Genomic DNA, 16,060 nt, shown 5'->3' with positions numbered 1-16,060 from the left:
CTTCTATCAAGAAATTATTGGAAAAAAAACTAGTTTGAGGAACATTTCATGATTTTTTAAAAGATTTATTTATGGGAGAGAGAGAGAGACAGAATGGAGAGAAAAGACAGAGGGAGAAGGAGAGAGAGAATCTCAAGCAAGACTCCCCACTAAGCCCAGAGCCTGATGCAGGGCTGTATCCCAGGACCATGATTTATCATGTCCTGAGCTGAAATCAAGATTTAGATGCTTAAATGACTGAGCCACACAGGTGCTCCATCATTTCATGATTTTTCATTCTCATTAAAGCTATTTCATTGGTCCCAACAATCCTATTCATTTCACCTATTCATTCAGCTAATATGAGTACCTAATCTGTTACAGGCAGTGTCCTGAGTGATGGAAATACACCAATAATGGGCAGGGTTCTCCCATCATATAACTTGACAGGGACACAGAGAATGGTGAGTGAGTAGTTACATAGCAGTGGATGAGTCTGTAATACGGACAGCCCAGGGTGTTTTTTTAAAAAGCCCAGATAAGGGCACCTGGGTGGCTTAGTGAGTTAAGCCTCTGCCTTCGGCTCAGGTCATGAGCTCAGGGTCCTGGGATCAAGTCCCACATTGGGCTCTCTGCTTAGCAGGGAGCCTTCTTCCCTCCCCCTCTCTGCCTGCCTCTCTACCTACTTGTAATCTCTGTCAAATAAATAAAATCTTTAAAAAATTAAAAAAAAAAATAAAGAGCCCAGATAAGGGATACCTAACACAATCATGGAAGACCAAGAAAACCTGAGAGGAATTAGCATCTAAACTCAGACCTAGAGAAACAGAGGAATATCTAAGCAAAGAGAAAGGAATGTTCCAAGCAGAGAAAATATGTAATAAGGTCCAGAGACTCAGGGCATGGTCTGATATGGGGGAGTTCCTTGAGAAGAACTACTTTTCATTTCCCCACAGCTCTGAGATCACTAAGAAAAGGGGGGGGGTTGTGGGAATTGGGCACTACCCACAAAATCCCTGGCTTTAGCATTGCAAAGGGAAAACCTTAGTTGTCATCTTGTTTTAGTTCATCAGTTGTAATTAGTCAAGTTCCAAAGAAGACTTAACACTCAAACATTTTGATTTCCTGTTGCATTTTTCTGCAGGTGTATAATCATGGGGAGCCCCAGCAAAGTAACTTGACCCATTGTAACTGAATACTGCTCTATTCTCTAACCTTTGCATGTGACTTGCCTCCCCAGTTGTATTGATTTTTTTAACAATATATTTCTTGGGGTGCCGGGGTGGCTTAGTGGGTTAAAGCCTCTGCCTTCAGCTCAGGTCATGATCTCAGGGTTCTGGGATCGAGCCCCACATGGGGCTCTCTGCTCTGCAGGGAGCCTGCTTCCTCCTCTCTCTTTCTCTGCCTGCCTCTCTGCCCACTTGTGATCTCCCTCTCTCTCTCTCTGTCAAATAAATAAATAAAATCTTTAAAAAAAACCCAAAAACTCCAATATATTTCTTTAAAATTTTTGGAACACCTCCATACATGTTGAATACATAGTTGGTGTTCTATAAATATTTGTTGAATTTAGATTAAGTTGTTTGGGGACATTTAAAGATTATTTTTAGTATTTTTTAAAGATATTTATTTATTTATTTGTCAGAGAGCCCAAGCAGGCAGAGTGGCAGAGAGAGAAGCAGGCTCTCCTCTGAGCAAGGATCCCAATGCAGGACTCAATCCCAGGACCCTGGGATCATGAACTGAGCCAAAAGCAGCTGCTTAACTGAGCCACCCAGGTGTCCCCATTTTTAGTATTTTTTATAAAGAGTATAACGGGGCACCTGGGTAGCTTATGACTCAGGTCATGATCCAAGGTCCTGGGATGGAACCCCACATCAGGTTCCCAGCTTAGCGGGGAACCTGCTTCTCCCTCTCCCTCTAACCCTGCTCATTCTCTCTCTCAAATAAATAAATAAATAAATATTTTTTTTAAAAAAATAAATGAAAATTTAGGAAGAGTATAGGTATAAAACTCTTAATAGCAAGGCTCCCATACCTTCTGGCTTCTGGGTAAATTGAGTCAATGGAGACTCTAGCAGGAGACTGGAGGAAGGGGCGGACCGAGATCAGCTGGTCGTTAGGAATTGGTAGAAGTCTTTGTCTGTACGAAGGGCATCAAGAACACCCCCACAGCCTGGGATGGTTGACTGACAACTGTGGCTGGAGGACAGTATAATCCAAGGCTCATCATGACATTAGGGGATTGAGAGTAGGAGGATAACTGCCCATGTTCATCAACAATAAGGCACCTTCATGGGAACAATAAATTGCTTTCCAGGTCACACCTCTCCTTTGTTAGCCAAGGGTAATGTGTTATCAGTTTATATCTTTATCTCCAATCCTAGTTTGGTAGTCCCTTTGTAGAGAAGTGACTTATCCATCATTGTAAACATACAAGTGATTGTATATACTAGGTAGTTTGCAGAATGCCTGGTAGCACACAGATTTTAAAATATTTGTTAAAACCTGGAATTTAGCTTATTTCTCTTATTTTTTCTCTTTTGTTTCTAAAAGGTTTATTTAATTCAGATTTCACGATCCACTAAGTATTTTTCCCAGGGTGACTCCTAATTAAGGAGTCAGACTTTGTTGATAGACCTTTATTTAGTACTTCACTTCCAGAAACAAATGTAAGTCAAGCAAAGATTTTTAAAAAATCACCTACAACTAGATAGATGTATTCATAGATTATGTCTGTCCCTTCACTTTCTTGAGCTCCTACTCATGAAAAAACTACCAAATGTGTCTGTAATAAATATGGAAAACATATAATAAAATTAGGGAAAGGGAAGGTTGGAACCATACAAGTTTTGTTATAGTTTATACATATTAGTAAATGGGTAGTAGACATAAGGGAGGACTTAGCCATAGGGGTTTTAAAATATTAGGACTTGAATTTATATGCAAGGTTGTTGTGAAGGTCCCTGAAATCTTTTTAAAGCTTCTGCTTGGTTTTCAGTGCCGCAATCCTGACCTCTAGTGGGCATCCCGAAACAAAAGCCCAAACCTAAAATACATCATTTTGCTGGGTACTCCATCAAACTCCATTATTTAGTCAGCCTAAGAGATGGAATTTTTGAGGAGCTTACAATATGAGAATGAGAATAAAGTAAGATACCTTTTGGCTAACGTGTTACACTATTCTTGCAACTAGAACTCAATGTTTTAGAGCAGCCAGTATGTCTTTATATTTGCATAGTAATTATCTGTTAGTATCTTCTTCCCATGGAAGAATGCATTATTTTTCAGACCATAGAAGTAAGAAATTTATTTTGCCCAAAGAAGAGCTCAAAGGGATTCTGTTCTGATTACCTGATGGTACCAGGTGTATGGAACCTGAGTGGCTTTAAAACAGTGGTTTGGGGGCTCCTGGGTGGTTCATTGGGTTAAGCCTCTGCCTTTGGCTCAGGTCATGATCTCAGGGTCCTAGGATTGAGCCCCCGCATCAGACTTTCTGCTCAGCAGGAAGCCTGCTCCCTCCCCCCACACTGCCTGCCTCTCTGCCTACTTATGATCTCTGTCTGTCAAGTGAATAAATAAAATCTTTAAAAAAAAAACAAAACAAAACAGAACAAAAACTGATTTTGGAGTTAGATGTATTATATAGCTTTCTGTTATGATGCCCTGATGCAACATTGTTTCTGTGTTATTTGTGCCAAGAATACATAGTCTAAATTTAATCATAGAGAAACATCAGACAAATCAAATTGTGGGACATTCTACAAAATAACTGTCCTGTACTCCTCTGAAGTATCTAGTTCATCAAAGACAAAGACTGTCATCAGCTATCTGTTGTAGATAAAAGAAGACTCAGGAGATAAGATAATGTAATGTAATATATGTTCCAGGGTTGAATCTTGGACTAGAAAAGGACATTAGTGGGACATTCGACCAAATCTGAGTACTATTTTCTTGGTTTTAATAGTTGTGCTGTGGGGCGCCTGGGTGGCTCAGTGGGTTAAGCCGCTGCCTTCGGCTCAGGTCATGATCTCAGGGTCATGGGATCGAGTCCCGCATCGGGCTCTCTGCTCAGCAGGGAGCCTGCTTCCCTTCCTCTCTCTCTACCTGCCTCTCCGTCTACTTGTGATTTCTCTCTGTCAAATAAATAAATAAAAATCTTTAAAAAAAAAAAAAATAGTTGTGCTGTGGTTCTGTAGGTTGTTAACATTTGACGAAGCCGAGTTAAAGGTATGCAGAATTTCTTGGCACTACTTTGGCAGATTTTTTTCTAAATCTGAAATTATTTCAAAACAAAAGGTTTTGAAAAGTAAAAACAGCCATTAATTTTATTCACAATTTCCTAAGTCGGGCATTTCAGAAGGATTCAGCTGTGTGTTTTATCTCTGATCCACATGAAAGCAACTGGGGCACCTAAGGATGGAGATTCACTTCCAAGATGACTTCTTCATTCACATATCTGGCCCCTGGGTGATCCTGGGCCTGTGTTTCTTATGGATGGCTTCTTGTCCTGAGGGGCATTTCCTTTCTGTTTGGCTTCTTACAGTATGGGGTCTAAGTACAACTGTACTTACCTGGAGGCTGTCCTTCTAGAGGGAGCACCCCAGGAGGTGAGGCATGGAAGCTTGTACTCTTAAGGTTTGGGCCCAGAATATGGGCATGGCTTCACTTCTACCATATTCTATTGATCAAAGCAGTAGCACAGTCTGCCCCAATCCGGGAAGCGAGGACAAAGACCCTACCTCTCAATGGGAGAAATGACAAAGAATGACGATATTGTTTCATTCATCACAGATGGTCAACAAAAGTCTTGTTGCAGTAGAGATAGAATTAGTGAAAAAGCTATGGAGTTGTTGTTGTTTTTTGTTTGGGTTTTTTTTGTTTTTGTTTTTGTTTTTGTTTTCCTGACAGGCATAAGTTCTAGACCTGGGTTTACAATTTACTGAGAGAGGAGTATCTCTGGACCTCAGTTTCCTCATCTCTAAAATGGTGGCAGTGACACCTATGCCATGGAATTATTGAGAGAATTAAGTGAAAAATATATATAAAGGGGCACATGGGTGGCTCGATTAAGCATCTGACTTTTTTTCCCCCATTTTTTAAACTTTATTTTACTTATTTGTTTTTATTCATTTAATATTTGAGAGCAAGGGAGAGCATGAGTTGGAAGAGGGGTAGAGGGAGAGGAAGAGAGAGAATCTATAAGTATATGCCAGGACCCTAAGATCATGACCTGAGCTGAAATCAAGAGCCAGCCCCTCAACCCACTGGTCCACCCAGGTTCCCCAAGTGTCAGACTTTTGATTTTGGCTCAGGTCATGATCTCGGGGTTGTGAGATCAAGCCCTGCCTCAGGCTCTGCACTGGGCATGGAGCCTGCTTGAGATTCCCTCTCATCCTCTTCCTCTGCCCCTCCTCTGTCTTTCCCTCTCTCAAAAAAAAAAAAAAAAAAAAAAGTGAGGGGCACCTGACTTAGTGGGTTAAAGCCTCTGCCTTTGGCTCAGGTGATGGTCTCAGGGTCCTGGGATTGAGCCCCGCCTTGGGCTCTCTGCTTAGCAGGGAGCCGGCTTCCTCCTCTCTCTCTGCCTGCCTCTCTGCCTACTTGTGATCTCTTTCTCTCTGTGTCAAATAAATAAATAAAATCTTTAAAAAAAAAACTGTGATAAGCAGATATGATAAGCAATAAATATGCAAACCTAATAATATATGCTAGCATTTACTGTGTACTTAGCAAGTGCTCAGTTCCTTTGATAGGGTTTTTATATGCTATTTCCTTTAGTCCTTGCTCCTTCCTGGGATGGTAGGTGCCATGTTGTTTGGTTCAGAAGGGGCAGCACACGTTTCCTCTGGCTTTAGCTGTGCTTGTCTGGTGGGCCTGCTGCAGTTACCTTAGCCACTTCTGGTTTGATCATTTCTCGCTGCCTTGTTGTTAGGATTTCCTTTTCCACATACTATTTATTTCCCTTTTGTTTTGATCCCGAAGGACCCAGGCGCTGACGCGCACTTGGCACTGTTCGGCACTCTGTCTTCAGCACTCGCTCCTGGCGCTGTCAGCGAAGTTTCTGACAGCTTCTCACACAATCTGTCAGCCCCCTCTGAGCCCACAATTGCCTGCTCATCAGAGCCAAATGTTCCGTGTCTTTGTTTCAGTGAGTGCTCTGCTGTCAGCCTTTCTTCATGCAGCATTGTGGGTGCTCCATTGTTGGCCGACCCAGGAACACAACGATCTGCACTTTGGAGAGATGACACTTTGGAGAGATTATTTAATTTGGGGCAATTACTTGTAGGTGTTCTTCAAAGTGAAGATTTTGCCAGGCTGTGATTGAATTTTGAAACGGCAGCTTCCCAATCAGTTAAGGAGCCACTTCTTCATGCACATAAGACCGATCTCAGTTTGTTGTCACTGAAGGAAGGTGGTGACCCTTTTTGCCAGGGCACGCTGAGTCTCTATGGCCTCACATCCTGCAAGCAGTCAGCTGCGTATGGAAAGTGTTTTGGATACTGGGCAAATAATAAGATTTGGTTTTGGTAGAAGTCACCTATTTGTTAATCTTCCTTACCCTCTGCATTCAAAATTTACTTTAAATGGAAGGAATCACTTTAATCCTTTAGGAATTAGAGGGCCCATTAAATAACCCCAACTAAGGGATTTATTCATTCATTCACTTCTTCATTGGGCTATCTTCTCTAACTTGGCAGTTAAGAGAATGACTTCTAGAACTGCACTGCTTTTTTTAAAATCCATTTCGTAGCTGTGTGACCTTGGGAAATTTACTTTGACTACGTCTTAGTGTGGATGGAAATTAAAATAGAATTTAGGGTCATGGGATTAAATAAGGGCATGTTTTCACTGTGATTAATTCAGCTCTTGGCACACAGAAAATTTTCAGTGGATGTTGGCTCTTATTTATTATCTTGCACTTGGAATTTGACCTTGTACCATAAATAACAAGGAGCCATAACAATATATTTACTTGTTATTTTTATCCTTAATAGTTCTCCAAATGTTTTACTCTTGGAGTCCTATTAGGAATGCTGTTTACCCCTCAGTACCCAACAAATTGCTGCCAATTACATATTCCTGAAAAGGGGAGGCATCTTGAAATGGACGACATCTTTTTCTTTTTAAAGTATGTTTCATCAGGGTGCCTGGGTGGCTCAGTTTGTTAAGCAACTGTCTTTGGCTCAGATCATGATCCCTAAGTTCTAGGATCGAGTCCCACATCAGGCAGGCTCCCAGCTCCATGGGGAGACTGCTTCTCCCTCTGACCTTCTCCCTTCTCGTGCTTGCTCTCTTTCTCAAATAAATAAATAAAATCTTTAAATAGATAGATAGATAGAGATATACATATACAAATAGTTGGCACAGTTGACTAAGTGTCTGATCCTTGGCTTTCAGCTCAGGTGATGGAATCGAGCCCTGCTCAAGCTTCACACGTGTGGGGTTTGCTTAAAACTCTCTCCTTCCTGCTCTGTGCCTACCGCCTCCCTTCCACCTCGCTCGCTCTCTCTCTCGCAAATAAATAAATCAATCTTTAAAAAAATGTATTTCAATAAATATATTTCAGTTCAGTTAGTCACCAGTTGGATCCTGTAAGAGTGGATGGACAATAAAGTAACAATAGAGGATTTAGTTCATGGTAGCTTGAAAAAGTGAAGGGTTGTTCCCTAATAATTCACTTCATTGTTGGCTAAGAGTCTGAGGACCAAAGCTGGCATTGACATTGTCATCTTAAAATCAGCCTGTGTGTGGTGCTGTACTTTTTTTTTTTTAAGATTTTATTTATTTGACACACAGAGATCACAAGTAGGCAGAGAGACAGGCAGAGAGAGAGAGAGAGGAGAAAGCAGGCTCCCTGCTGAGCAGAGAGCCTGATGTGGGGCTTGATCCCAGAACCCTGGGATCATGTCCTGAGCCGAAGACAGAGGCTTTAACCCACTGAGCCACCCAGGTGCCCCTGTGGTGCTACACTTTTAAACTGACCGAAATAGAGGTCAGTTGGCCTGTGGAAGGTTTCCATAATTCAGTGATACCTCTAAACGTATTTCCAAATGAGAATATGCCTTATTTAAAAGAAAATATCCAACTAAGTTTGCCTTCTTTAGTTTCCTCTTAAGAAATCAGGACACATTTTCTTTTTCTTTTTCTTTCTTTTTTTTTTTTTTTTTAAGATTTTATTTATTCATTTGAGAGAGACAGACAGCACAGGCAGGGGAGGTGGCGGAGGGGTAGGGAGAAGCAAATTCTCCACCGAGCAGGGATCCTGACACGGTGCTCAATCCCAGGACCTGGAGACCAGGACCCAAGCCAAAGGCAGACACCCAACCATCTGAGCCACCCAGGCACCCCCCAGGATACATTTTTCTAGTGAAATAAAGAATTTGGTAGAATAGCACGTTTTTCCTGACTTCCAACAACTTAGTAGTCTGAAGCATCTTGTTTGTGTGGTCTGGCCACACTTTCCTATGTAAAGTCTTTTCTTTATTTTTATGGATAATGTCCAGAGCTTTGATAAGCAAATGAGGTCATACCTTATTACTCTGAAATGGTTTAAAGAGGTTACATATATAAATTATTTCTGGTAACTGAAAGGTACCTCTTTAGCTTCCCAAACTAAAAATCATATTTTTATTTAAAACACATGCTGTGCTTCTTTCTTAAACACAGTATTTTGAACATTAATTCTGCTGGATTGTCATTATGAACCAATGTAAACTATAGAAGGATTATTGGCTCCACTAAATGGGCCCAGACAACTATTTGTTTTGTAGTTTTTAGAAAAGTGTTATCTTCTATTTCTGTCAGATATAATAGTTTGGTTCTGACAGTTATCTCTGTAGGCTGTTTGTCTCTAATCCCATCTACCAGACACTTTGTCTTTTGCTTTGCTACCTGTGATATCTATAAACTATAAAGCCATATCACCAAAGTAATTTGACTTGGATATGAAATTAAAACTTGAATGAATTTTTGTGGTGTTAGAGCATTTTGATTATTCAGAGGTCCTTTTTTTTTGTAATTTCTAAGTTCTTGGTGTTTTTCATAGGTCACTTGTTCAATAATTGTTTGACTTTGAGCTAATTGAAGAAAACGGTTTCTTACTGTGATTTGATGATGACTCTATAAACTGGTCTAGTTGGCTCCACAGGGAAAGGAATAAATCTCATAAATTTTGGGATAGGTAGTATAGTTTAATCATTTGGTCCTCAAATAAGCACTTACTATGTATATTATACCAGTACTGAATGGTGAAAATTCCCTTAAACTAGGCATTAAAGGTTTGGGGGATCCTGGCCTTCTACTAAATACACATTTTTGACCTTAGGCACATTCTGAAAAGTGGGAATCACAATAGATGTTGTTAGAGAATTAGTGAGATTTCACTATTCCTCTGAAAGCAAAGAGGTTGAGAATATAGCACAGCTGATTGAACATGAAAGGAATTTGGGAGGGAGAAGTGGGCGGCAGACTGATTTAGGAGAAGGGACCAGAGCATAGTAAGGATTAGAGACCTGGAGATGAGATCAGTGACTAGAAAACAAGACCCAGAGACACTGTGGACTTAGTCCTAATGGCAGGTTGATAAGCGTTCAGGTTGTAACAATTCACCACTGCCAGGCAGCTATGACGTGAGATGGGGTATGTGGCGCAGGCCTGCAGGTTTAGACTGAAGGTTTGGGCAGCAGTGGGCAGCAGCTAGTAGATGAGGAAGCCAAATTTGGGGGGCACCGGGCTGGCTCAGTCAGTGGAACTTGCCACTCTTGATCTCAGGGTTGTAGGCTCAAGCCCCACATTGGGTGTAGAGATTACTTTAAATCTTAAAAAAAATTTTTTTTGCTTAATATTAACCCAAGGTTTTTTTTGTTTTTTTTTGTTTTTTTTAAGATTTTATTTATTTATTTGAGAGCGAATGAGTGAGAGAGAGTACGAGAGAGGAGAAGTTCAGAGGGAGAAGCAGACTCCCCAAGGAGCTGGGAGCCCGATGTGGGACTCAGTCCTGGAAGTCTGGGATCATGACCTGAGCCAAAGGCAGTTGTTCAACCAACTGAGCCACCCAGGCGCCCCTAACCCAAGTTTTTTTTATCTACAGTAGTCTTCCTTTTTTCTAATTGTTAAATTGTGATCAGAACTAGTCTAGACTCATTGCATGGTATGGTAATGATCTGTGTTGATTGGGTTTTGTCTCTTGGCCTTGTTGTACTTCCTGCTGTTAATTCTTAAAGAATTAACTGAATAAACCCCAAACTTCCAATGAAATATTTTGTATTTCTCATTCATCCCTTCTTCCATTAAATCATATTTTAGGTAGGTGACTATGAAAGATCAGCAGATCATAACAAGAATTCACTCTGAGTACCTAGTCTTAATCCTCACTTAGGATTTTGGAGACAGGAAAAAAATGGTTTGTTACAAGTTCTCTGCGTAATACACCTGGCACAAGCTCCGTATCCAAAAGGCAGACAGACTGTATTTGTGACTGAGATGAAGAGGGCACATGTAGAGACCCTGGTGTCAACTCATACTTGAAAGATCTTTCTTCTCACGTATGATGATTATCATGGCAAGGAAAGAGCATATTTCATGGCAACTTTGTTTCATTGTGTCATCTTGAGTATTTAAGATTTCTTATATTTTGAATTTAACATCTCAACAGCTCTTCAGAGTCACGGGGCTGAACTCAGAGCTCAAAATTCAGTTCCAGGATATTTCTTAACAAGCTGTTTAATTTGTGTATTCCTAAAGAGATATTTGGTTTTCCGTCAGAAAAAAAGGAAAAGAAAGCCTAACACATAGCCCCTAATTACACCTCTAGTTATACAAATACTACTTGAATGCAAACACTAAAATAATAAGAGCAGTATTGGAAATCCAGTGTGATGCTTACAACTCCCCTCACACAATCTGTCCCAGTTATCAGCAACACTGTTTTGTTTTGTTTTGTCTATTGCTGGCCATTTAACCAAGACGTACATACTGGGACTTGGGAATTTCCATTAATAATGTGAGACTTCTGCATCACTGCCACCTCAATCAAAAAACTTAACTTTCACAAACTGTAGACCCATGAAGATAACCCAGAAATTGAAGGAAAAATAGTTTATTGAATAATTTATGGAAGGATTGAGGGAAAGTAATTTATTGTAGAAACAATTTTATGTGAACATTAAGTAGCACCAAAAATTTGCAGTAAGCCTCTCAGAGAAGGAAAGTACCCTTCAAAAAAAAAAAAAAAATCTCATGGTTTATTATTGTATGTGAAGATGAAAGCAAGTAGAGATTTCCGTAAAGATGGATGGGAAAATACTGACTAAAATAATGATAGATGTAGCAATATTAATTTAGACTCTTTTTCTGTTTCAGGGTTTGAATATAATCTTTAATGTAGCCTTGGCGCTCCTAAAGGTAAGTCTGTTTTGATCTTGAAATTGGGCCAAATTCAAATTAGCCTTTGACTGGGTCTAGATTCTTGAATCCCAAAAAAGACTTCCCTGAGGAACTCTGACTCGCCTTCCATCCTTTGTTGTTTGCTGTTTATTTAGAGTTTGTTTCTGTACTTTTCTTACCATCTATTTAATTTTGCTATCCCAGCACTCTGTTCAGTAACACGTAAGGTTGTTTTCATTCATACGAGTTGGATGATGTAAGAGAAAAAGTTAAAACCTGTTTTTTGTCAGAAGGATGCCAGCCTTTTTCTTAAAATACTTCTCACCACAATAACATCCCTGGAGGTACCTAAACCTAGAATCGAATTATTAGAAAGCTTTTATAGTATACGACTAAAAAAGAAACTTCTACATTTCAATTTGCACTTCAACAGCTAGGGATTTACAAGACACTTTAGAATTCAATTATAATTACCTTGTTGAATTTTATATCAACGTATCAATGGAGCTTTAACAGTGTGGTAACAGCAAGACATTTGCTGCAAAATTGGTGAAAGTAATCCAGTCAGTTTTTGTCTTTCAGTCAGAGGTGACATTGTTACTTAAGGCGATAATTGCCTCATTTATTTAAAACAAAATGCAGCCCACCTCTTCCCAGTAAAACATAGTTGTTAAAATTGCAGACTCTGGACCCAGACAGCTTTGTTTCTAATTTCAGCTCTGGTTTGTGACCTTGGGTAAATTACTCTTAAGGGCTCAGACTCTGAGTTTTGAGATAATAATAGAAACTAATTTCTGGGATTGTTGTAAGAATTCAGTACGATGATACATAAAAAATAATTAACATAGTGTCTAGAAAATTCTATTGCCTAATAAATGTCAGCTATCATTATTGTGACTACTCTTGTATTCACAAGATAACTCACTTTCTAGATTCCCCATCATTCTTCCAAATTTCCCAAAAGATAATGACTGGAGGTCTTCAGAGGGCTGCTTGGTATTTTAGGAGAGCCTCTGGATCAAAATACTTTGATCCAGAACCAAGACATGACGTATATAGTTCCAATGTACATCAAGAAGTGGGGTGTACTCCTCACCCCTTATTATGTTAAACATTTGTTTTTTGTGAAGTTAATAAATTGTACTTTAAACTGTTCATTAAATCATTTGGAGTTAAGATGTGAATAATTCTTATGCCAAAGTTATTTTGGAAGTTAGGAAGATATTTTAAAAATTTTCAGTAAAATAATAAAAACATATGTGCCTGTATGTTTTAGTGAAGTCCTGGATCTCTACCTCTAATTTTGTTGTTGTTGTTGTTGGGACAAATTAAAACTTTCTAAGATGCTTTTCAGTATAGGGCTGGATTGAGACTTTTAGAATGCCTAAGCAGTGACAGTATTATGTAATTCAGACTAAAAACAATACTTTGTCATAAAGTAAGTGTAAGAAGGAAGTCCAACAAAGTGATGATTTTTCCTATTATGTCTAATTTGTTTTTAAGCCTCAGATATTATCCTTCCCAAAATGCAACTTCCTTATTTTTTTGGTGACCCTTCTTTACTGGTGCTCTCAGCACACACTTAAGTCTGTCTTTTGGGTTAACCCCAGATTTCCTGTCTGGATATAGGAACTATAGTCAGAGTAATACTGTATCCATCTGAGAAATTAGCTTCCTGATTGACAGATTTTTTTTTTTGGTGTGATTGCATTTTTACTCATGTTAACCCAGATATGGCCTGTGCAGAGGACATTCTCTGGCCACTGGGCAGAAAGGCTTTTGAATCCTCTCTAGAAATACATGGGTGCTCATCTAGTATTTTGCAGAATTTGTCTAGTTAGAGAAGATTAAAAGGAGAGCTTTGTCACTACTATTGGGAGATTTCTATCCCTTCCTTGCCTCCTTGCCTTAATCCTGGAGCTGACCCCTCCAGAGACAGTGTATATAGGCTGAATTGAAGTGTACCAAATTGATCTGATTGTCTCCACCCGGAAAAAGAATATCCCAAAATACGTGAAAGTAACTAGCATTTAGCTTCCAATCTAATAGGCTACATAGAAGAATGTATATTTGTTTTACATAAAAATAACAAACTTAGGGGTAATTCAAAGAGCTTATGAACGCAGCACAAGTAATCCATTAGCCTGCATTAAATGTCCAGATGTTACTTGTAAGAGAACTGTGGATTGTGTTCAAGAAAAACTACTTCATTCTCTCCTGCAGTTTATAACTGAGGGAGCCAAGGCCTCAGGTTGCCTAAAGTCTTTTGTCTTAGTAATGGCAAAGCTGGAATTAGTTTATTTTTAAACAGCATAAATATAAGTTAAGGTCTCTGTTGCTCAGTATGATTTAAAGACACCTGCTTTCTGAATGGGAGCCGCTTTCTTTTGAGTTAGAAATAGTCTGCCAAGGAGCTAGAAAGCCATTGAGCTAAAGGAATGGTTCATTATAGTAGGGGGTATCATCAGATCATCTAGGATATTGGCAGTGTCCTTTCATTTCTCCCAATCTAATTCATTTGCTATATGAAATAGTCTATAGTCACTATGTATAGTATATTATAATAGATTAGAGATGATCACTCAGAATTATTCTTAGCCACTTCATGTTGCCAGAGAAGTTTTGATCAGAATAGGTTCTTTGCATTCAAACAATTGTCAAAAGTTAGTGACAGGAGTGGGGGCACCTGGGTGGCTTAGTCAGATGTCTGTCTTCAGCTCCAGGTCATGATCTCAGGGTCTTAGAATCAAGCCCCTGTTCGGGCTTCCCATCAGTGGTGAATCTGCTTGTCTCTCTCCTTCTGCCCCTCCTCCTCCTTGTGCTGTCTCTGTCACTCTCTCAAATAAATAAATAAATAAAATCTTAAAAAAAAAAAAAAGTATATGACAGGGGTTGCCTGGCTGGCCCAGTTGGTGGAGGATGTAACTCTTTATCTTGGGGTTTTGATTTCAAGCCCCACATTGGGTGTAGAGATTACCTAAAAAAAAAAAATAGTAAATGACAGAATGTTTCCCCTCTTTCCGAGCTCATTTTGCGTCTTATTACAGAGATAAAGAAAACCCACTCATAATTTCATCCCTAGAAGTAACTGTAATAAAAATTCATTATAAAATCTTCCTCCTGTGCATTGGTCTATGAATATATAAGCATTCATTAGCTTTGTACATTTCTGTGTACATATATATTTTTAATATGAGCTTGAGGATTGTAATTAAGAAGTGGGAGATAGGAGATAAACCCAAAGGAATAGTGTATGAAGATGAACATATTATTTTCTTTCAAAAAATGCTGATGAACAAGACTCTTTTTCATTTAATAATATGTTATGACTATCTTCTGTGTCACTACAGACATGTCGTGATTAAAAGCATGGAGCCGGAGCCAGACCACTTGAGTTCAAATCCCATCTCCCACAGTTTATGCTGCAATCTTAGATAAATTACCATTTCCCTATCTTTAAAATGGGGATATTAGAAATGTCTGTCTACATAGGATTATTAGAGCTTAATGAGTTATATATGATTGGTGCCTGGAAATTTGTAAGTATGAAAATGAATGCACCCAGGAATGGTTATGACACATAGAGTTGCCTTAGCTTTTTTAATCACTGATTAGTATCTTATTGTGTGTACCATAACTTTACTTAGCCAATTTTATATTTAATTTTTATGGGCATTTGTTTCCAGACTTTTCCTATTAAACAAACATCCTGGGGACGCCTGGGTGGCTCAGTTGGTTAAGCAGCTGCCTTCGGCTCAGGTCATGATCCCAGCGTCCTGGGATCGAGTCCTACATCGGGCTCCTTGCTCAGCAGGGAGCCTGCTTCTCCCTCTGCCTCTGCCTGCCATTCTGTCTGCCTGTGCTTGCTCTCTCCCTCTCTCTGATAAATAAATAAAATTTTTAAAAAAAAATAAACAAACATCCTGAAATTTCCATCTTTGCATACTTATTTAATGATGTCTTTTGGATAAACTTTGAGGATGTCATTGCTGGGTCAGAGTGCAGTCACAATTGAATTTTTGATGGACATTGCAAAGTTGCTTTCTACTAGCAATATGAGAGTGCATTTTCTCCATACTCTTGAAAAAACATAATTTCTAAATATGTGCTTTTATGGACAGTGAAAGCAAGTTGTAAAACAATGCAACTTAAGAAGTAAATTATGATACTAATTTGTGTCATTGTAGTTAAAAAAACACTTAAGACAGTTCTGAAGAGTCTCATGTTCTTTCATTTGGGAATATCTAGGGTTTTGTTGTTGTTGTTGTTTTTTAGGGAAGCTAGTTGATCATGGCTAAATTTTAGAAGAATGACCCCTAGCTTGGATGAGCTTTTATATTACATAAAAGTTCTTGAAGCATCTCGTTGATGGTTTTGGCTTTTCAGCCTCACCACTATGGTTTTTTGCCTTACCATTTTATTGAAGTTTTTGTATGCTTGCTTGGTTGGTTGGTTTTTTGTGTTTTGTTTTGTTTTGTTTTTGAGGGGGCAGGGAAGAACAGAGGAAGAGAGAGAAAATCTTAATCAGGCTTCATACCCAGCACACAGCCAGCACGAGCTCAGTCTCATGATCCTGAGATCATGACCTGAGCCAAAATCAAGAGTTAGACACTTAACCAGCTGAGCCACCCAGGCACCCCATACTGAAGCTTTCTCGACGGAGTCACTAACAAAATCAGGGGACATGTTTCCATTT

General features: G+C 39.2%; 1 protein-coding gene across 3 annotated transcripts in view; it reads left to right on the top strand.

Moving 5' to 3' along the window:
* RABGAP1L (RAB GTPase activating protein 1 like) overlaps positions 1-16,060 on the top strand; it is a 776,623-nt gene that overhangs the window by 550,471 nt on the left and 210,092 nt on the right. For all 3 annotated transcript variants that reach the window (XM_059146060.1, XM_059146061.1, XM_059146062.1), the window contains exon 18: positions 11,341-11,382. In XM_059146060.1, the coding sequence (XP_059002043.1) occupies positions 11,341-11,382 (42 nt within the window). The remainder of the gene's footprint in view (positions 1-11,340; positions 11,383-16,060) is intronic.

This window comes from Mustela lutreola, chromosome 14 (assembly GCF_030435805.1).
Source record: "Mustela lutreola isolate mMusLut2 chromosome 14, mMusLut2.pri, whole genome shotgun sequence".
Lineage (NCBI taxonomy): Eukaryota > Metazoa > Chordata > Mammalia > Carnivora > Mustelidae > Mustela > Mustela lutreola.
Note: the sequence above shows the minus strand (reverse complement) of the source record. Positions and strands in the feature narration are given on the sequence as shown.